The 23,328-nt window shown below is 45.6% G+C and overlaps 1 protein-coding gene across 1 annotated transcript in view; it reads right to left on the bottom strand.

Moving 5' to 3' along the window:
• IPPK (inositol-pentakisphosphate 2-kinase) overlaps positions 1 to 23,328 on the bottom strand; it is a 103,605-nt gene that overhangs the window by 38,422 nt on the left and 41,855 nt on the right. Inside the window, exons 3-4 of the mRNA XM_068251393.1 lie at positions 14,586 to 14,681; positions 5,259 to 5,325 (exon numbers count right to left, since the gene is read on the bottom strand). Of these exons, the coding sequence (XP_068107494.1) occupies positions 5,259 to 5,325; positions 14,586 to 14,681 (163 nt within the window). The remainder of the gene's footprint in view (positions 1 to 5,258; positions 5,326 to 14,585; positions 14,682 to 23,328) is intronic.

Below are 23,328 nucleotides of genomic sequence, written 5' to 3'. Positions count from 1 at the left end.
TAAAAAACAAAACACATAGTTACCGAAGGGTCTGAACCTTTTTAATATGCATGTCAATAGGGTATATTACGGTTATTTTTTAAATTATAAGCTTGTAAATAGTGATGGACGCAAAACTGAAAAAATGCACCTTTATTTCCAAATAAAATATTGGCGCCATACATTGTGATAGGGACATAATTTAGATGGTATAATAACCGGGACAAATGGGCAAATAAAATACATGGGTTTTAATTCTAGTAGCATGTATACTTTTAAAGCTATAATGGCCAAAAACTGAGAAATAATGAATTTTATTAAATTTTTAATAATATTCCTGTCAAAATGCATTTAGAAAAAAAATAATTCTTAGCAAACTGTACCACCGAGAGAAAGCTTAACTGGTTGCAGAAAAAACAAGATATAGATCAATTCATTGTGATAAGTAGTGATAAAGTTATTTGCGAATGAATGGGAGGTGAAAATTGCTGAAGTGGTTAAGGGTTAATATTACAATTTTTGCCATAGTGTCCCTGTAAGGTAGGGAGAAGACACATGATCCGCTGTACCGTGAAATGGTCATCATCATTCAAATCCTTTTGCTTAAGTAAACCTGCCACATCCTTCTCCTGAATAAACAGACGTCTGATGTGCTCTCCACACTCTACAGAAGTGCTTCTGAGAAACACACTAATCTTCTGGATGAGTAAATCATAAAGAGCTCTCTGAAAATGAAGAATGACACCTTGCTGACCTCTGACCGCAAGTTTCCACACTTCCCACACAATGCTGACAGCTGCTAATGAGATGGGAGTGATCGCATGAAAGCATTGTACACAAGTCAGATAAAAGTTGCTTAAAACGTCTGACAGATTTTGCCATTTTGGCGGACAATCATAAACCCATTCGCGTTCCGTCGTTTTCACTTGAGCAATGTTCACCTCCCATCAGCCTATAACTTTAGCAATACTTATCACAATGAACTGATCTAGATCTTGTTTTTTCCGCCACCAATTAGGCTTTCTTTGGGGGGGTACATTTTGCTAAGAGCGACTTTACTGTAAATGCATTTTAACAGGAAGAATAAGAAAAAAATGGAAAAAATTCATTATTTCTCAGTTTTCAGCCATTATAGTTTTAAAATAATACATGCCTCCATAATTAAAACTCACGTAAGTATTGTATTTGCCCATATGTCCCGGTTATTACACCGTTAAAATTATGTCCCTATCACAATGTATGGCGACAATATTTCATCTTTACATTGATATTTAAAAAGTTTAGACCCTTAGGTAAATATTTACATGTTTTTGTTTTTTTTATTGTAATGGGTTTTTTTTTATATTAAACATTTTATTTGGGTATTTTTGGGAGGGTGGGATGTAAACCATAGTTTTTTTAATGTAAATGTGTGTTGATTTTAATTTTTTTTACTTTTTATTGTAGTTTTACTTTTTTTGCCACAAGATGGCGGCCATGAGTTTGTTCACATGACGTCACTCTAAGCGTAACACACGCTTAGAGTGACGCATCGGGGAGGGAACGGCCAGAAAAAGCGAAGCTTCCGAGAGAAGCTGTCTTTTTTTCAGCGAGGGAGAGGAATCAGTGATCGGGCACCATAGCCCGATACATTGATTCCGTGGCTACCGAATCCGCGGCCGGGAGTGCGCATGGTTCCTGGACGTAGTTTCTACGTCCAGGAACCAAAATAGGTTAAAATGTAGCTACCATATATACTCAAATAGTCATACCTACCTCATGTATAAGTCGACTCCAATATTCAACCCTCTTAAAGAGACTCTGAAGCGAGTCTGAAAGCATGTAATTACTGTAAAGCAATAGAGTGCTAACCAGCCGCATTCCCGTGGCAAAACGAGGGCTTTATACCCCACAAATCCCCTTTGCAAAGTCGGGGGAGCGCGTTGCTGATGAGGCAGAGCTTAGTAGTGTAGCTCTGCCTCTTAGCAAGTCAATCCCAGCTGATCGCCACCTCTCCCCGCCCCTCTGAATGTTCCTTCACAGAGAGGGGCGGGGGAGAGGCGGAGATCCGCCGGCAGATTGACGCACATGGAGGCGGAGCTGCAGCTCAAAGCTCTGCCTCCATGAGCAGCAAAATCCACGACCAAGAAAGTTGTGGATTTTGCAGAGGGGATTTGGGGGGTATAAACCCCTCGTTTTGCCGCAGGGATGCGGCAGTTTAGCACTATTTATAGTGCTTTACAGTAATTACATGCTTCAGAGTCTCTTTAAGCTGAATTTTTTTTATTGACTCAAGTATAAGTCTACCCAGCAAAGTTAATGGCTGCACTTGGGGACTTAGGAGAGGCTAATGACTGCAATGCATACAGTATTGCAGTCATTAACCCCTCCTGTCCCTTAAGTGCAGCCAATACCTCCTCCAGGCCCCCCAAGTGCTGCAATTATTCACTCCTTTTTATGCAGCCCAGTATTCCCCCCCCTGCCCCTTTCCTTGGTAATTGCTGTGGCCGGGACTTTCACACCTGTGTTTTCTTGGCATTTCCTTTCCTCGGAGTATCACTTACCACATGGTAAATTGCTACAAATGGGAATGTCACTGATAGTACACACATTACTCAGTGTGCTCAGTGTTGCCTGTGACTCGTGTATAAGTCGACCCCTATACTTTTAGGAAGTGAATCAGACCTAAATTTCTAGACTTATACTCGAGTATATACAGTATATGACGGGCGACGGATATCGGGTATTCTGCCCAATCTGATGGATCAGCTCAGACAACTATTGGGAAGATAATGTGCAGTCGGCCGGTGTTTACAATGTCATTCAAACGACATTGTTCTAGACCATGCATGCAAATAAGTTGTCTAAAAATGTCAGTTTCGCATGCAATATTCGAACAAGATAATCATTTGGAATATCAATATGTGTGTGTCTGAACAACATAGTTTGATCTACTTGTTTCCTTTTGCTGATAAATGTCATTTGAGCAATGTTGCTCGTTTGTGTGTGCCAACTACAACTAGTGTGTGTACAGAGCTTTAAAAGGGAACAACTAGTGTGTGTCCAGAGCTTTAAAGGGAACAACTAGTGTGTGTCCAGAGCTTTAAAGGGAAGCAAGCAGCAATTTAAACACCCAGGGCATCTCAATAGCACATTAAAAATGCATACTAAGTGTGGGTAATTAATAAAAAAATAAAAAAAACTTCCATTGTACCTCTTTTTTTTTTCCCACATTTAAACGTTTAGTAGAAGCTTTCATTACCCAAATTCTAAGGATGGCAGGGTCTTCCATCCACAGAAATTGCAGGCAGATAAGGAATTGCTGTAAGGAGTTTTATTGCACAGGCGCAGAGAGTAAACAAAAGCTTTCAGTAGCAGGGGGTGAGGAGATAGGACACTGAACCAGTTTACAGAAGTCACATGTGCTTAAAGGGGTTCTGTGGTAATCAAAAAGTAAAACAAGCTGACACTTACCTGGGGCTTCTATCAGCTCCCTGCAGCGGTGACGTCCCGCGCCGTCCTCCTCTGATCACCCGTTCCCCGCGGCCGTCTGGCATAGCCGAATGAGCGCTCCCATTATCGGGAGCTTACTGTGCAGGCGCAGTACGAAGTTTTCTTGTACTTCGCAGTAAGCTCTGATGACGCGTGCGGAAACGAGAGCTAGGCTGCGCAGCCGCAGTGTAATCACCCTCCTCAAGTTCCTCTCTCTCTCTGTCCTTTACCTTTCCTTTGGCTTAGTTTACTAATTTCGGACTCTTTTATACACGATTCAGATCTGATTCAGATGCGATTTTAATAAATCCTGCATGCTGCGTTTTTTCTACTTGTGCTCCTAGCAACCAGTGAAAATCACATCAAAAATAGGATTAAAATCACATTGTGATTTGCAGCGTAAAAAAAAAAAAAAGCATTAGGTGGCCACTACCGACACAATTCAGCGAAACGATAGTTTATGAATGATTATTCCTATAAATCGGTGATCTGCAAACTTGGCTCTCCAGCTGTTAAGGAACTACAAGTCCCATGCATTGCAGGAGTCGGCCGGCCACCGTCAGGATTCATAAAGGCAAATGCATTGTGGGACTTGTAGTTCCTTAACAGCTGGAGAGCCAAGTTTACTTTTTTTTATTTAAGTATTTATATAGCGCCGACATATTACGCAGCGCTGTACAGAGTATATTGTCCCTCAGAGGGGCTCACAATCTAACCCCCACTATAGTCATGTCTATGTACAGTATGTATTGTGTAGTGTATGTATCGCAGTCAAGGGCCAATTTAGGGGGAAGCCAATTAACTTATCTGTATGTTTTCGGAGTGTGAGAGGAAACCAGAGTGCCCAGAGGAAACCCACGCAGACACGGGGAGAACTTACAAACTCTTTGCAGATCTTGACCTGGCTGGGATTCAAACCGGGGACCCAGCGCTGCAAGGCGAGAGCGCCAACCACTACGCCATCCTGCTGACCAAGTTTGCAGATTACTGCTATAAACGATCAGAAATGTTCATTTTGGACCACTAACGGATGAAAATCTCCTAACCCAGTGATATGTAAACTTGGCTCTCCAGCTGTTAAAGAACTACAAGTCCCACAATGCATTGTGGGAGTCTGACAGCCATGATTCATAAAGGCAAATGCATTGTGGGACTTGTAGTTCCTTAAAGGGGAACTGAAGAGAGAGGTATATGGAGGCTGCCATGTTTATTTCCTTTTAAGCAATACCAGTTGCCTGGCAGCCCTGCTGATCCTCTGCCTCTTATACTATTATCCGTAGCCCCTGAACAAGCATGCAGCAGATCAGGTGTTTCTGACATTATTGTCAGATCTGACAAGATTAGCTGCATGCTTGTTTCTGGTGTTATTCAGGAACTACTGCAGCCAAATAGATCAGTAGGGCTGCCAGGCAACTGGTATTGCTTAAATGGAAATAAACATGGCAGCCTCCATATATCTCTCTCTTCAGCTCCCCTTTAACAGCTGGAGAACCAAGTTTGCAGATCACGGTCCTAACCAATCAGGTTAGTGAAATCGATCTGATTCTTGGATCGATCTCGTTACTCTGTTCGGCCACCCCATCTGCAGGCCGCCACTTCAGCATCTGCAAACTTATGGTCTGTGTAAATGCACTTGTGCGAGGTCAGCCTCACTGCGGTGAGGGTGACAATGATTATCCAGGAAAGCCAAATCTGGCCAATCGATTCTTCCCGTGAGATCGGCCAACAGACTCGATGACACGCAAACCTTTCCCTGTCCATATTATTAGCGGGAGACAGAACTGCATTTACCATCATCGGATTCTTACCTGGCCTCTCAGATTGGACCTTCAAACACAGCCGCTTCAGGAAATCCAAAGGTAATTTCACCACATCCTGCGAGATAAAATGACGCGGTCAATTAAAACGCAGCAACACAAATCAAGTCACAAAGCAGTTTACTTACTGGATATATAAATTCATCCCAGAAAACAATGCAAAAGATTGTAATCCTATTCTAGTGTATAGTAAAGACTTAAAGAGGAACTGCAGGGAAAATAATGAATAAAATTGCTTATTTTTTACAAAATTCATTTATAGATTATTTAGTCTGATTTATCACTAGTGGTGACATCTTTAGTTCCGCCAGGTGATCTGTACAGAATGCCCGTAACTGAGAGTTCTATGCCCACAGGGAGATACTGTTTGCCTGGCGGTTTGAAAAAGCTGTTATTTCCCACAATGCAATGAGGTTCACAGACAGCAAACTGTCAGAACCGTTCGTGGTCACAACATCACCCTGTGGGAGGGGTTTCGCCACAGTTTCACTGTGATAGCCAGATAGCCAAATGTGCCCCCGTATAGATGCCAGATGTGCCTCCCTTCCCCCTTTTAGATAGCCAGATGAGCCCCCTCTACATAGCCAGATGCAACAGCAGCAGACTTACTGGCAGTCACGTTCCAGTGACGCCATCATCTGTCCTCTGCAGCGTACTCAGCATCCTCTCCTTGGTAACAGAAGATGGATGAGGTCATCTCCGGAACGTCAGAGCCGGTGAGTCTTATGGTGCTATTAACGTTTATTCACACCACTGCAGAGGGAGGGGGGGGGGGGGGGGGGAGAGAAGCAGTGGCACTTCAGGCAGCCAGTGAGCCGCCTGTGTGGCAACCGCACCGAGCGCCCTCACAGTGCTGCGCCCAGGGACATATGTTCCCCCTTGCCCCCACCGTTAGCTGCGCCCCTGATCAGCTACTGATTGGGATGAAGTTCAGTTCTGAGTTAAAGCTCCTCTTTGAGGCTTGTACACCCGCTAGCTAAAAGTCATTTGAAACGTCAGGCAAACAACAGCTATCGCCACATCTGCCGAGAATAGCTGTAAAATATGTAGCCAGATGACAGGCAACCAATATCGGGTATCCTGCCAAATCCAACTGTCGAATCAATTCAGACAACTATTGGGCAGATATTGTGCCAGGTATGTACAATGTCATCCAATCAACATTGTTCCAGAGCATCTGCGTGTGTGCTGTGATAGGTCGCTAGCGAGCGCAGTATTTAAACAACGTTGCTTAGAATATCATTGTGTGGACAACGTTGTTTGAAAGACTTGACGTTTGGTTTTGCTGTGGGAAGGTCGTTAGCGCAATATCGCTTGTTTGTGTGCTGAGATTTTTATCTTTAAGCCTGGTACACACACCCAAATTTGATTGGCCAATGGCGAATTTTATCACTTTGATGTAGTAGGAGGGTTTACTTACGCAATCTGCTCATAGTATTCACAATCTGTTGACCCTCATGCTATATACAGGTGTTAAAATTGGCCAGACCATGGCCAATCATAATTGGATGTGTGTATGCACCTTAAGACAGACAGGAAGGCCGACTTCTGATGCGTTTGCCAGACCAGTGAGCCTCCTCCTAGAACTTAGATAACAGATAAAATCCTGGACACGATAATGCATTCCTAGCGCAATCTCTGGGAATTTTTTAGGCTTGGTGGACGAGGATTATTTTTACAGCTCAAAGTTGATTTCGTAAACACAAATATTCTCTGTGGAGAGATTGTTTTTTCTTAAAGCAAACCTGTCATATCCCTGACCAAAATTGCAAACAACAGTCCATAATGCATATTTACTGCACAACAGACCTGCTTCTTATGTCATTAGCAGCAGGCAGTGGTAAGGAGTTTTTAGCTTCAACACTGCAATGTAAACGTTTTCCTGACACCTACCTAAATCCCCTCCCCCCCCCCCATCATCACCAAACAGTGGCTCACCTAAATACATCATATTTTGAAGCACTTATCCTACTGGGGTCTGGAAGCACTGTGACCTGGTGACCTGCGTTCTGCAGCATCACAGGCTCGGGGAAAAGGGGGGGGGGGGGGGGGGGTTAGCCTTTGCTTAAAGCTGTCCAGAGAAGGAGCCTCTCACACTGATAAATGAATAACCAAGCAGCTCGGGGTGACCCAAAACCAGGAGAGGAGGTGGTGGCAGGAGAGGCAGTGGCAGGCGGCAACGGGAGAGGCGGTGCCGGGTGGTGGCAGGAGAGGCGGTGCCGGGTGGTGGCAGGAGAGGCGGTGCCGGGTGGTGGCAGGAGAGGCAGTGTCGGGTGGTGGCAGGAGAGGCGGTGCCAGGTGGTGGCAGGAGAGGCGGTGCCAGGTGGTGGCAGGAGAGGCGGTGCCAGGTGGTGGCAGAAGAGGAGAGGCAGTGCCAGGTGGTACCAGGAGAAGCGATGCTAGGTGGTGGAGGGAAAGGCAGTGTCAGATGGTACCAGGAGAGTCAGTGCCAGGCGGCATCAGGAGAGGCGGTGCTAGGTGGTACCAGGAGAGGCGGTACCAGGAGTGGCAGTGCCAGGTGGCATCAGGAGTGGCAGTGCCAGGTGGCATCAGGAGTGGCAGTGCCAGGTGGCATCAGGAGTGGCAGTGCCAGGTGGCATCAGGAGTGGCAGTGCCAGGTGGCATCAGGAGTGGCAGTGCCAGGTGGCATCAGGAGTGGCAGTGCCAGGTGGCATCAGGAGTGGCAGTGCCAGGTGGCATCAGGAGTGGCAGTGCCAGGTGGCATCAGGAGTGGCAGTGCCAGGTGGCATCAGGAGTGGCAGTGCCAGGCGGCATCAGGAGTGGCAGTGCCAGGCGGCATCAGGAGTGGCAGTGCTAGGTGGCATCAGGAGTGGCAGTGCCAGGTGGCATCAGGAGTGGCAGTGCCAGGTGGCATCAGGAGTGGCAGTGCCAGGTGGCATCAGGAGTGGCAGTGCCAGGTGGCATCAGGAGTGGCGGTGCTAGGTGGCATCAGGAGTGGCAGTGCCAGGTGGCATCAGGAGTGGCGGTGCCAGGTGGCATCAGGAGTGGCAGTGCCAGGCGGCATCAGGAGTGGCAGTGCCAGGTGGCATCAGGAGTGGCAGTGCCAGGTGGCATCAGGAGTGGCAGTGCCAGGTGGCATCAGGAGTGGCAGTGCCAGGTGGCATCAGGAGTGGCAGTGCCAGGTGGCATCAGGAGTGGCAGTGCCAGGCGGTGGTGGGAAAGGCGGTGCCAGGCAGCACCAGGAGGGAAAGGTGATGAGCTTTGATCCTCTCTGGGTGCTGGCCTTGCTGGAGTCAAAGTCTACACTCCCCCCAGGGACTGATATTGAGGGTGTAAAGCCGTAGCCATAATTGGCTGAGTACCATGGCTGATCCTAGCACGTCACTGGCACAAAGTCAGGTAGGCACGTTACTCCGCTTAGTTTACCTAAAGACATATGCCACGCTCTTCACCACCTAAAAATCACTAATTAACCAATGTGTGCAACCACTATAAGTTCTTTCCATAACCACACTACAGTAGTTGTGATCGGCCAATTATGGAGGAGACGGGGGAGAAGAAACTCCCTTGGCACTGACCTATGCGGGGGTTCGACACCACCATACCAAAACCCCGTCCATCTAATCATTTCTACCCCAAGCTAGCTTGGCATGGGTTTTTAGGGTGAGCTATGCAGACATACAATGCTTAATCTCAAATTAAAATTGTTGGCTTGTGTTACAATGATCTGAAGTAAGGCTGGCCGAAGGTTGGTGTCTCACCGACGATGCAGATGATGAAGCCTGCTTGGCCTTCTGACGAAGAGTTACCAAACAAGAAGATATGTGGCGGTCTTGCACATTTCTTGTACAGAAAAGGGAAGGCTCACCAGGGCTGTGGAGTCTGTACAAAAATCATCCAATTACAACTCCTCAGTTTATGAAACCACCGACTACAGGTACCCAAAAATTGCTCTGACTCCTCGACTTCGACTCCACAGCCCTGGTAATTACTACTAATTCTGTAATATGTACCAATGTCTATAATTTTGTGTACACCATTGTCTGTACTATTTTGTTCCCCAAGTGTTTTTCTTACTTTGTACGGTGCCACGGAATACGTTGGAGCTTTAGAAGTCAATAATAATAACAGCTAACTAATACTGTCTGGATGTCTCAGCTCCAGCAAAAAGGTGAGAATATGACAGGATTTTCTTCCCTGCAAGAAAAGTTTACATATTGACTTATGAAGCTACAGCAATCTGGACGGCAAGATTATTATCAGTCTGCAATAAAAAAGCAATGACATTCTTTGTGGCTCTCTGCAGAGTGCGCTGGACAATTCATGTAATTTAACAGATTTTTGAACAAGCTTGTAAAATAATCCCTACCATAGTTCAAGGCCAGTTTTGGGGAGAAATGAACCCAACCTAGTGGGCCACTTAAACTACCAGAGGTTTTGGAATGTGACCAAAAAAAAATCAATATACCCTAAACAGACCCACTCAAATTTAGGAAGAACATACAAACTCCATGCAGTTAACATCCTGGCCATGATCAGACTAGTGCTGCTATCCACTTTGCCTCCATGACACCCAAGCAAGATGATATTTATCTGTACTGGGTACTTTGAGGAGCAAACATGTTGGAGCCAACAATATAACACAAATAGTGTTAACCATGCTTGGATCACACCTTCCTACACACATTGCCGTGTCACGCAATGCAGGCCTTCATCATCTCACAAACACAGCAGATTGTCCCTCACACAAGACAGGGAAAGCAGAAGTCCTAGCTGCTTTCAGTTTCTTTGTAAGTCCGAGAGACTGTACTACAACTTTAAATGCAGAACCAACCTCTGCCCTTCGTTAGAGAACGCATAAACAACATGTTGAGTAACATGAAAATATGACACGATATCCATTCTTCTCGGGACACCATATTCATTTCCCTGAAAAGAACCCCTCGGGACATCACATCCATTCTGCAAAGGAAAACACCGGAACATCATATCCATTCTCCAAAGGAAAACCCCAGGACACCATATCCATTCCCCAAAAGGAGAACCCTGGGACACCACATTCATTCCCCAAAGCAGAACCCCAGGACACTATGTCCATTCTCCAAAGGAGAACCCCAGGACACCATGTCCATTCTCCAAAGGAGAACGCCTGAGACACCATATCCATTCTCCAAAGGAGAACTGCTGGGGCACCATATCCATTCTCCAAAGGAAAACCGCTGGGGCACCATATCCATTCTCCAAAGGAAAACCCCAGGACACCATATCCACTCTCCACAGCAGAACTTCGGGAACCCATATCCATTCTCCAAAGTTAAACCCTGGGACACCATATCCATTCCCCAAAGGAGAACCCGGGACACCATATATATTCCCCAAAAGATAACCCCGGGACACCATATCCATTCTCCAAAGGACAACCCCGAGACACCATATCCATTCTTCAAAGGACAACCCCGAGACACCATATCCATTCTTCAAAGGACAACCCCGAGACACCATATCCATTCTTCAAAGGACAACCCCGAGACACCATATCCATTCTTCAAAGGACAACCCCGAGACACCATATCCATTCTTCAAAGGACAACCCCGAGACACCATATCCATTCTCTAAAGAAGAATCCCGGGACACGTATCCATTCTCAAAAGAGCACCTTAGTACACCAGATCTCTGCACAGAAGAGCAACTTGGGGCACTCAATGTATACACTCACAAATGGACAATAAAAAATAAAAAAATAAAAATAAAAAAAACTTTCCACTTTTCTTATTCCTTTCTACAAGGACTTTTCTTTGTTTGCTTTGTACAGAATTCCAGTGCCCCCAGGGCGCCCAATCGTGTCAGCCGTTGGGTCAGTCCTTTACCCTTTGTCCAAGTTCGTGGATGTTTATTTGCAGGATTTGGTGAAGGGGATACCAACTTGTTTAAAGGACACCACGGATCTGTTACAAAGATTAAAAGAGGTGGACACCAGGAAAACAGGGTTGATCCTGGCTACCCTGGATGTACAAAGTTTGTTTACCTCTATCCCACATGAGGAGGGCATGAGGTACATAGAAGAGATGCTGCTTGAGACATCCATGGAGAATCGTCTGATATATTTTGTACTTGATTGCCTTGAGATGATATTGGTTAATAATTACTTTAAGTTTGGTAATGATTTCTATCTGCAGAGACAGGGCACAAGTATGGGGTCCCCTGTGGCCCCGTCATTCGCTAATCTGTTGGGTACAGATTGGAGCAATGTATGTTTTTGAAGAACGAGAAGTATTGTCACAATATTGTAGGGTACTATCGATTTGTGGATGACATCCTGATTTTGTGGCAGGGAGAGCTGGAGGAGCTACAATTGATGGTGGAGGATGCCAATGTGGCACATTCCACAATCAAATTTACGATGGAGTCCTCAGCGAAAGAGATCCAGTACTTGGATGTCTCTATAAAGATTACAGATGAGGGATTGCAGACGGATCTGTATACGAAACCTACGGACCGGAACAATCTCCTCAGAGTGGATAGTTTCCACAGCAGAAATGTAATCAAAGCCATCCCTAAGGGACAGTATCTGAGGGCCAGAAGGATAGCGTCCACAGAGGGAGGCTATCAAGCAGCGGCTGAGAAATTGACAAATAAATTCCGTTCAAAAGGTTATGCTTCTAACATGCTTGATAAGGTACGGGCCGAAATAGGAGAAGTCCCAAGAGAATCGTTGCTACAAAGTAAGTCAGAGCGGGACGGTTTAACGGATCGTATCCCATTCGTTCAGACTTACTGTAAACACTCGAAAGTGGTCAGACAGGTGGTCAACAGGTACTGGCCGATATTACAGCAGGATCCTGTGTATGGAGAGATATTCAAAAATGCACCACTGTTTTCTTTTAAACGGGGGAGGACCATTAAAAACATAGTCAGCAGGGTAAATCTTGCAGAACGATGTGTAGAGATGCATAAACTCACAAAGAAAAGGGGTACCTTCCCGTGCATGAATTGTAATTGCTGTGGGGCGATCATCAAAGGGGATCATGTCAGCCACCCATACACAGGAGAAAGAATTAGAATTAATTCCATGTACACCCGCGACAGCACGTTTGTCGTGTATGCACTTAAATGCCCGTGTGGGCTCCTGTACGTGGGGAAGACGACAAGAGACGTTAAAACCAGAGTGCAGGAGCATAGAGGCTCCATTCGTGGATTCAAACCATCCGAATTGAGCAGTCATACGCCGGTGGGCAAACACTTTTTTGCCCGTGGACATGGTGTATCGCAGCTTAAGTGGATGGTGCTGGACCATGTACCCCCGCCAAAAAGGAGGAGGAGACAGGGACAGATTACTGTTACAGAAAGAAGCACGGTGGATGAGGAAATTAGACACCATTGCGCCTAAAGGCATGAATGAAAGGTTTAGTATGAAATGCTTCTTGTAGGTAAATGTCATTGTGTTTCTCCCCTACAGGTTGTGATGAATGGTCATCGCTATGGTGGGTGGTGGAGGAGGGACATCTGTATCGATGGTGCAGTGAGTCTATGCATTGCATGTTCAGTAAATTTTGTGTGTTAATAGGCATAGCCTAAATGTTGCTTACACTTATGTTCCCCAAGATGTTTAAATGGGTAGACATTGGATTGTAGTGCCCAAAATGATGAACTTGGACTTACCCCGAGGGGTTAATTCAGAAGTTGATCAGCTGATCGAAGAGGAGGGTTTGTTAATTTGGGTGTGGTCTAATGATGTTCATAAGGTGCTGTGTTGGTGAGGTTGCATGTACACTTGAGGAAGGGGGAAACCCCGAAACATGTCGTGTTTGCTACTATTTTGATAAACGCAAGTTTATACGCCAGTTGAGTGCCTCCTTCATTTCTATTTGTATCTGCTGTGGTGGAGTGGTGATCCGCAGAGGGATTGTGCACCGGCAGACCAGGTGTCATACCTGGAGTTGAAACCAAGCTCAGCAACCCCCTTATTTGCTGTACAGAATTCCAGTAGTATCCTGACCATGGCATGACAGAAAAGCTAATAACCCTTCAGTTTTTCTCATCCTCTTGGGGTCAGGCCAGGGGAAGTCTAAAGCCCCATCTACACGATACGATTCTTTGTGCGATTCAATTACGGTTCTATTTACGATCCGATTAAATCAGACATGTCCGATCGAGATTCAATTCAATTCAATTTGCAGATTCAATTCGATTTGCCATTGTTCTGCAATGGCAAATCGAATCCCGATTGGACATGTCGGATTTAATCGGATCGTAAATAGAATCGTAATCGAATCGCACAAAGATTCGTATCGTGTAGATGGGGCTTAAGTTCTCTAGGACATCAGACAGGCAAAGACAGCTTAGGCAGGGCAACAAACTCTGCCTCACTCTCCCCAGGAATGTGTTATGATGGGAAAAGATCTTTGATGTTCAGCTCTTTGAAATGGCCTTTTGCAATAACTCCTCTCATCTCACAAGGTTATTTGTACAGATGCACCTGAAACAGAGCACAAGGCATACAAACCCAAAGAAAGAATGGAGTAATTTGAATAGAAGAAGTTGGACTATTAAGTTTCACCACATAAAAAGGGAAACTAAAATACCCACATTGACAATAGAGAGGAGCAGGTTTCACAGCTTATATTGTATTGTCCACCCAACTATTTAGAAGATACTGCTTTCAGATGCCTATAGTGGAACTCTGCTTTAAGGCCAGAACCCAAAGGCTGGCCACTTCAGGTTCTAACAAGCCAATCTGCAAAGTGTCTGAGCGGTACAGCCATAACTTCTATATTTGGAGTTTGGCTGGCCAGTTCGCAAAATAAGTGGTCATGGCCAGCCAAGTCCTGCAAAGCTGAGCCAGATAAGATTGCGGAGATCTCAGCCATTGGTGCTCTCGTGGTTGCCGTACAACAATGACCACCTTATCCCCACCAACTTATCATCCCTGGGATCTCAGCCATTGGTGCTCCCATGGCTGCCATACACTGACCACCTCATTCCCACCAACTTCTCATCCCTGGGATCTCAGCCATTGGTGCTCCCATACACTGACCACCTCATTCCCACCAACTTCTCATCCCTGGGATCTCAGCCATTGGTGCTCCCATGGCTGCCATACACTGACCACCTCATCCCCACCAACTTATCACCCCTGGGATCTCAGCCATTGGTATTCCCATGGCTGCCATACACTGACCACCTCATTCCCACCAACTTATCATCCCTGGGATCTCAGCCATTGGTGCTCCCATGGCTGCCATACACTGACCACCTCATCCCCACCAAATTATCATCCCTGGGATCTCAGCCATTGGTGCTCCCATACACTGACCACCTCATCCCTAAGCTGTGGGGAAGGTCTCTGGTCTACTTACTCCATGGTGAACAAAGTTCTCCCCCAGAAACTGCTTCATGACGTGCTTTCCGAAGTCCAGAATATTGTGCAGATGCTGGCAGACCTCTTCCGCAGTCTGGAAAATACAAAGAAAATTCTCATTGGTTTACACTTTCCAAACATGAGATCGAATAACTCCAAACCTACCAAGCAAAACAAATGTTCATTTAAAGCGGACCCAAACCAAACATTTTTTTAATGCAAGATATTTAGTTGCAGCACTCTGACACATACAAAGATAAATAAACACTCCTTCAAGCCTATGAGCATTTCAATGCGTGCTTTTCACCCTTTTCTTTTCATAACTAGGGTTATACAGGTGGCAGCCATTATTTCTGAGCTTAGTAGGTTTTAGATCATGGGTGTGTTTGTCATCAGCTACCCTCCCTCGCAGGGGCGTCGTCTATGTGAAATCTCACACAAGCTGAGATCACCTCACCTGTGACATCATCAGTAGCAGCCTGTGTTTTGTTTTTGTTTTTTATCTCCTCCACCAGTCTGCCGGATTCTGTCCCGGCAATATGAAAGGAAGGGAGAGGTTCCTCCAATAAATGTAAAATCTATATATATAATAGAGTAAGTGCCTCAACCTTCGAGCAAGAAGAAGAAGTACTTTGCATGAGAAAATTTATGCGTGCTCAAACACCAAGTTTAAGGCTTCTTTTCCACGGACTGTTGAGCTGTGTGCTCAGCAAGCAGTTATCACCAGGCAGCAGCAAGCAGTTACCAGGCAGCAGCAAGCAGTTACCAGGCAGCAGCAAGCAGTTACCAGGCAGCAGCAAGCAGTTACCAGGCAGCAGCAAGCAGTTACCAGGCAGCAGTAAGCAGTTACCAGGCAGCAGTAAGCAGTTACCAGGCAGCAGTAAGCAGTTACCAGGCAGCAGTAAGCAGTTACCAGGCAGCAGTAAGCAGTTACCAGGCAGCAGTAAGCAGTTACCAGGCAGCAGTAAGCAGTTAACCAGGCAGCAGTAAGCAGTTAACCAGGCAGCAGTAAGCAGTTAACCAGGCAGCAGTAAGCAGTTAACCAGGCAGCAGTAAGCAGTTAACCAGGCAGCAGTAAGCAGTTAACCAGGCAGTAGTGAGCAGTTGTAAGAGTTTGAGAGGCATTTTACTGCCTATCAACTGTCCGTGGAAAAGAGGCCAACCCTAGCAAGTCTGGCTTTGCAAATCTGGCCTAATTGGCTATTCATGAGGCAATGCTCATGCAAATATGCATTTGCTTTTGCATGCCAAACTATGCAGGGTCAAAAAACCAATACCGCAAAGCGGTCACCCTGCTACATGCCAGTGATGAGAGAAAATGCAAAAATTTGTTTCGATAAATTTTTACCATACTTTCGCCTAATTTCGTGTTGACGGGCAAATTGTCCATCTAATTTTTTCACGTTAATTTTCGCCTAAGGCCAGTCATTTTCGCGTTACTTGCGTATTATTGCGGACATTTTCCACATAAGGGCATTAGCGCCCGCATTCAGAGAAGTTTCTTGCGCATTATTGCGGGCATTTTTCCGTATAAACGTCCACATAGATTGAATTTCCATGCGGATTATTGTGGACATTTCTCCGCATAAGGGCATAAGCATCCGCATACAATGAATTTTCGATGCTGGTCGAAAACGCAAATATTTCTGAAGATTTTCGTGAAAATTCGCCAAAAAATGAAAACGGGATTTTCGAGGCGCAAGCAACACTGCTACATGCTACATTAGCACTATCCAGGAGCGCCACGGGGAGAATTCCCAATGCCCCCTTTTTATACAACCGGGGGGACCACAGGGTCCCAGGCTCTCTCACTGCCTGGGAACCACAGCGACACCCCGGAGGGGGAGGCGCAGGCAACCCCCCCCCAAGCGTGGCCAGCGTCGGGGAGAGCCGTCCACACCCACCTCCCAATATTAAAAACAGGCACTTACCTTAACGTCCATTGCGTTCTGCTACATGCGCATTAACTTGGGGGCACCACATGAGAAAGGAGTGAAGCATGGGTCACCCCGAGCTTTAGAGCTCAGGGCTGGCTCACATACAGCACTCCAGAGGGGGGGGGGGGGGGGGGAGGACAAGTGCAGACAACTCACTCCAGGGCTCACACCACCTGCCTCCAAAGGATACAAACTGCAAAAAATGCTTTCCATGAGAAAATTAATGCGCATGTAGCAGAACGCAATGGACGTTAAGGTAAGTGCCTGTTTTTAATATTGGGAGGTGGGTGCGGACGGCTCTCCCTGGCGCTGGCCACACTTGGGGGGGCGGCTGTGCCACCCAGCCTCCCCCTCCGGGGTGCCGCTGTGGTTCCCAGACAGTGAGAGAGCCTGGGACCCCGCGGTCCCTCCGGTTGTATAAAAAGGGGGCATTGGGAATCCTCCCTGTGGCGCTCCTGGATAGTGCTAATGTAGCATGTAGCAGTGTTGCTTGCGAGTTTTCGCCTAAGTCATTTTCACATCGAAAATCCTGTTTTCGTTTTTGGCGAATTTTCACGAAAATCTTCAGAAATACCAGCATAGAAAATTCATTGTATGCGGATGCTTATGCCCTTATGCGGAAAAATGTCCACAATAATCCGCATGGAAATATAGACTATGAATGCAATTTGCAGGAACGGATCTTTTGCAGGAACTGATCTTTTGCAGATACTGATCTGTTGCATGTGTACAGCATCTTTGTGTGCAGCAACTTGCAAATATTTCTATCTGATGGGGAGCTCAGCTCCATAGAATAGACTGTGTAGGTGTGGCTCTCATACTACATGGAAGGGGGTAGGATTTCTGTCTGATGGGGAGTGCAGCTCCATAGAATAGACTGTGTAGGTGTGGCTCTCATACTACATGGAAGGGGGTAAGATTTCTGTCTGATGGGGAGTGCAGCTCCATAGAATAGACTGTGTAGGTGTGGCTCTCATACTACATGGAAGGGGGTAAGATTTCTGTCTGATGGGGAGTGCAGCTCCATAGAATAGACTGTGTAGGTGTGGCTCTCATACTACATGGAAGGGGGTAAGATTTCTGTCTGATGGGGAGTGCAGCTCCATAGAATAGACTGTGTAGGTGTGGCTCTCATACTACATGGAAGGGTGGTAAGATTTCTGTCTGATGGGGAGTGCAGCTCCATAGAATAGACTGTGTAGGTGTGGCTCTCATACTACAGGAAGGGGGTAAGATTTCTGTCTGATGGGGAGTGCAGCTCCATAGAATAGACTGTGTAGGTGTGGCTCTCATACTACATGGAAGGGGGTAAGATTTCTGTCTGATGGGGAGTGCAGCTCCATAGAATAGACTGTGTAGGTGTGGCTCTCATACTACATGGAAGGGGGTAAGATTTCTGTCTGATGGGGAGTGCAGCTCCATAGAATAGACTGTGTAGGTGTGGCTCTCATACTACATGGAAGGGGGTAAGATCTCTATCTGATGGGGAGTGCAGCTCCATAGAATAGACTGTGTAGGTGTGGCTCTCATACTACATGGAAGGGGGTAAGATTTCTGTCTGATGGGGAGTGCAGCTCCATAGAATAGACTGTGTAGGTGTGGCTCTCATACTACATGGAAGGGGGTAAGATCTCTATCTGATGGGGAGTGCAGCTCCATAGAATAGACTGTGTAGGTGTGGCTCTCATACTACATGGAAGGGGGTAAGATTTCTGTCTGATGGGGAGTGCAGCTCCATAGAATAGACTGTGTAGGTGTGGCTCTCATACTACATGGAAGGGGGTAAGATCTCTATCTGATGGGGAGTGCAGCTCCATAGAATAGACTGTGTAGGTGTGGCTCTCATACTACATGGAAGGGGGTAAGATTTCTGTCTGATGGGGAGTGCAGCTCCATAGAATAGACTGTGTAGGTGTGGCTCTCATACTACATGGAAGGGGGTAAGATCTCTATCTGATGGGGAGTGCAGCTCCATAGAATAGACTGTGTAGGTGTGGCTCTCATACTACATGGAAGGAGGTAAGATCTCTGTCTGATGGGGAGTGCAGCTCCATAGAATAGACTGTGTAGAGTATGGCTCTCATACCACATGGAAGGGGGTAAGATTTCTGTCTGATGGGGAGTGCAGCTCCATAGAATAGACTGTGTAGGTGTGGCTCTCATACTACATGGAAGGGGGTAAGATTTCTGTCTGATGGGGAGTGCAGCTCCATAGAATAGACTGTGTAGAGTATGGCTCTCATACCACATGGAAGGGGGTAAGATTTCTGTCTGATGGGGAGTGCAGCTCCATAGAATAGACTGTGTAGGTGTGGCTCTCATACTACATGGAAGGGGGTAAGATTTCTGTCTGATGGGGAGTGCAGCTCCATAGAATAGACTGTGTAGAGTATGGCTCTCATACCACATGGAAGGGGGTAAGATTTCTGTCTGATGGGGAGTGCAGCTCCATAGAATAGACTGTGTAGGTGTGGCTCTCATACTACATGGAAGGGGGTAAGATTTCTGTCTGATGGGGAGTGCAGCTCCATAGAATAGACTGTGTAGGTGTGGCTCTCATACTACATGGAAGGGGGTAAGATTTCTGTCTGATGGGGAGTGCAGCTCCATAGAATAGACTGTGTAGGTGTGGCTCTCATACTACATGGAAGGGGGGTAAGATTTCTGTCTGATGGGGAGTGCAGCTCCATAGAATAGACTGTGTAGGTGTGGCTCTCATACTACATGGAAGGGGGTAAGATTTCTGTCTGATGGGGAGTGCAGCTGCATAGAATAGACTGTGTAGGTGTGGCTCTCATACTACATGGAAGGGGGTAAGATTTCTGTCTGATGGGGAGTGCAGCTCCATAGAATAGACTGTGTAGGTGTGGCTCTCATACTACATGGAAGGGGGTAAGATCTCTGTCTGATGGGGAGTGCAGCTCCATAGAATAGACTGTGTAGGTATGACTCTCATACTACATGGAAGGGGGTAACATTGGTCTGTGATCTTTGATTTTCCAAAGACTTGATGTGTGTACCCACCTTTATTCTTCTTGCTTCAAGGTTGAGGCACGTACTCTTTTAGATAGATAGAAGATGCGGCGTATGCTACGACGCGGGTCGGCTAGTATTTTATATTTGTCATCATGGAGCTGAAAAAGGCTGCTATTTATCATTATAATTTAGAAAATAGATTTTATTTCTGAAATCTTGTATTTTTAATTTGGGTCCACTTTAAAGGACCTTTCCAGCCAATGGAATGCCCACATTTAAAGGAAATGGTGTCTGCAAAACTCCACCATAATATTAGTAAACAAGTTCTCTATTCCTTAGCCTTCATAATAGACTTTGGTGAGTGGCCCGATGTACAGGCAGGCGCACGAAAGGTCTCTGTGCACTGGCCCTGCTGGATGGGTGTGGTCTCTGGCTTAAAGGAACACTATCAATTAACATGTTTTTTAACCTGAAATTGAGAGAGTTCATGAAGTGCTGCTAAGTAGTGATGTATACATTTCACTTGCTTATCCCTTTTGTTTACTGTATCAAATTCCTTTCACTGTTAACAGACCCCAAATCTGACAGCAGAGTGGACCACGAGAGGAGGGGGAATTCCCTCAGTGCATCTGTTAACCCTGTGTGAGTGAGAAAGCTCTCAGCAGCTGCCTGTGTCTCTGACTGAAGTGTCTGCAGAGAGCAGAGGAAATGTAACTTGTTATAAACATTTGTAATTGTCTGTGACACCATAGCTTTTCATACTTTTTTTTGCTTTCAGAGAAAAATACTATGTAGTCTGATATTAAAAAAAAAAAAATAACACTGGCTGTGCAGTGAAGCAGACACCCCTTTTGCGAATGATGTGTTTCAATAGAACTAAAACCTACACACAATGAATTAAAGCTTTTTCCTCTGATATGAACATGACAAGTAGGAAAATGTTTACACGGCTACTTAGACATTATTTGTACATTGTCATTTTGGAACACTTGGGTATTGATAGTGTTCCTTTAATGCAGCCCATTTCATTTGCCTTTGATGCCATATGAGAGCGTTACTCATACAGCAGCATATGCAGGAGAAACAGGCAGCATGAAGCCAGGGAGGACACACACATCAGGGACAGCACATGGGACTGGCTGGCATCTGCCTGTAACCTCGCACACGTGACAGGCAGCCGGGCCGGTCTTACATGCACCACCCTGTATATACACAGATATTTCTGTACGGATCCAGCAGGCCCTGGCCCCAGCAGAAGTGGCCATATCAGCATACAAAGATATGTCACTTGGAAACTGAGCCATAATTAGCCATAATTAAATACTGTAGCCACTAACTAGGTCAAGCAGAAAAGTAGGTCATGGACACTGAGTAACTATTATACTACTATTATACTACTATTACGAAGGCCTTTTGGGGAACATTTTTAACAAATGGAATTTCCACAAGAGGACATTCACTTAAAGTGAAGCTGTAGTGAAAGGATTATGGAGGCCGCCATATTTGTTTCCTTTTAAACAATGCCAGTGTCTTGGCTACCCTACTGGCATTATTTAAGCAGGAAATGTCAGCCATAAAATTCAATTCCATTTACCCACTGCTCTGTGTTTATTACGCAGTCTACATCCCGAACCTGAATTGCAAGGATTCCAATATAATCATAGATGTGTCTGTTGTAATAAATCTGATCTCAGCCAACCTGGCTTTATTCTAGAACATTGCTGGGGAGAGGGAAGCTTGTTATCTACCCTCCCACATTTGTGTCCCTCACCGATTGGCTGAGGGCAGTTCAGTGTGACACGAGGCTGAGAAGGGAAATGCACCTCACACCTTTGCAGAATCTGCTGAAATACAATCTATGCTGTGCTCACATGTGTTTACATAGCAAGCTAGATATGACTGTGCAGTTTCTAGGAGGGAGGAAATGGCATCAGGATTGGCTTCAGTAAGAGGCAGTAAAGATGGAAAATGCCTGAAACCGTTTTCTTTTTATTTACTATATAAAATTCACTGAAATCCAAAACGTGGGAAGTACAATACATATGTTATGTAAGTAGAACAATATGTTTTTTTCCTTAGTGGTATAGTATGGCTGTTCCTGCTGCTTTAACACGATATAAACATGGCAGCCTCCACATTCTTCTCAATCAAAGATGCTTAGAATCTCTGCTTGCATGTAAAGTGTACCCAAGGTGACATGTGACACGCGGGGGTATGTACTAAACCGTGGTAAGTAGAATTACCCACGTCTTACTGCACCATGAGTACAGTGTAAAGCACTGCATGTGACATATTGCATTCTGCTCTACTCATCGTGGGGTAATAATCTAGGCACGCAATTCTGCTTAACCTCGAGGACCGTGGGCTTAAACCCCCTTAGTGACCAGGCCATGTTTTACAAAATTAGGCCACTGCAGCTTTAAGGGTTCGCTGCAGGGCCCTCAGCACACAAGTGATTCCCCCTCCCCCTTTTCTGCCCACCAAAAATAGAGCAATATATTTAAAAAAAATAAACAAATAAATAAATAAAAATAAACATGCCGGCGAGGATCAGACCCCACCAACAGAAAGCTCTATTGGTGGGCAGAAAAGGGCAGGGCTGTGGAGTCGGTACAAAAATCCACCGACTCAGACTCCTCAGTTTAGGATTCCACCGACACCGACTCCGACTCCTCCAATTAGCATATTGCAATGTTGTTGATTGAAAGTATGTAACATGAAATTCGTCTCTTAACTACCAACGCTTAGGAATTTTACAAGACAACTGAAGTGAGAAGGATATGGAGACTACTATATTTATTCCCTTTAGACTAAAACTAGTCCTTGGTAAGAGTACTTGTAAAAGGTACGGGCCGGAACAAAGAACATCTATCAGGCCCTAGGCAATGTAAGTGTGGGTACATGTAAGAATGATGTGCAGGTACTCTGCAGGGGAATGAGGAGATTCTTCCTCTATTACACATTCTTCATGCACAATCTGAACCAGGTTTATGGGTGATAGACAACACCTCTGTGTTCAATGTGCACAGCATTCTCAGTGGATTCCCTGCAGCTCTGTGGAGAGTGCATATGTAGAGTATAGTACTACTGTGTAACAAAGTAAACCTGAGACAGATAAAATTAAAGTTTTATACATACCTGGGGCTTCCTCCAGCCCCCTTCAGGCTAATCAGTCCCTCGCTGTCCTCTTCCACCACCTGGATCTTCTGCTATGAGTCCAGGTACTTGAGCCAGTCTGGCGTAGTGCGCATGCACACACTCCGCCGCCGCGAGCGTACTACACCTGCGCAGCACTATTGCGCAGGTGCAGAACACTCCTGGCTGTGGAAGCGGCATGCGGCCGGACAGCGCTGACTGGCTAAATTACCAGGACTCATAGCAGAAGATCCAGGTGGTGGAGGTGGACAGCGAAGGACTGATTAGCATGAAGGGGGCTGGAAGAAGCCCCAGGTATGTATAAAACTTTTCTTTTCATCCTTCTCAGGTACCATTTAATTCGTAGTCACCAAACCAAATTTGAACAACATATCAAATTATTTGATTTAATGAGCAAAGACATTTGCATAAATCAGCTTCAACGCAGAATTATTTCCATCTCGTTGACCATCTCTATTAGTGACACAGCTACACATCAGGCTTTATACTTACAGCATAGAGGTTATTTAGTATATATAAGAGACTCCTGTGTACACATCATATATACAGTCACAATCAGATGTGTATATCTGAATTAAAAAATACGGGGACTGCTTTATTGAAGCAGCACAAGTAACTAATTTTGATTGGTTTATCTCATTTTTGTGGACTAAGCACAGCTATTACTGTATA

This window comes from Hyperolius riggenbachi, chromosome 9 (genome assembly GCF_040937935.1).
Source record: "Hyperolius riggenbachi isolate aHypRig1 chromosome 9, aHypRig1.pri, whole genome shotgun sequence".
NCBI classification, from domain to species: Eukaryota; Metazoa; Chordata; class Amphibia; order Anura; family Hyperoliidae; genus Hyperolius; species Hyperolius riggenbachi.
This window is presented reverse-complemented; position numbering and strand designations above follow the sequence as displayed.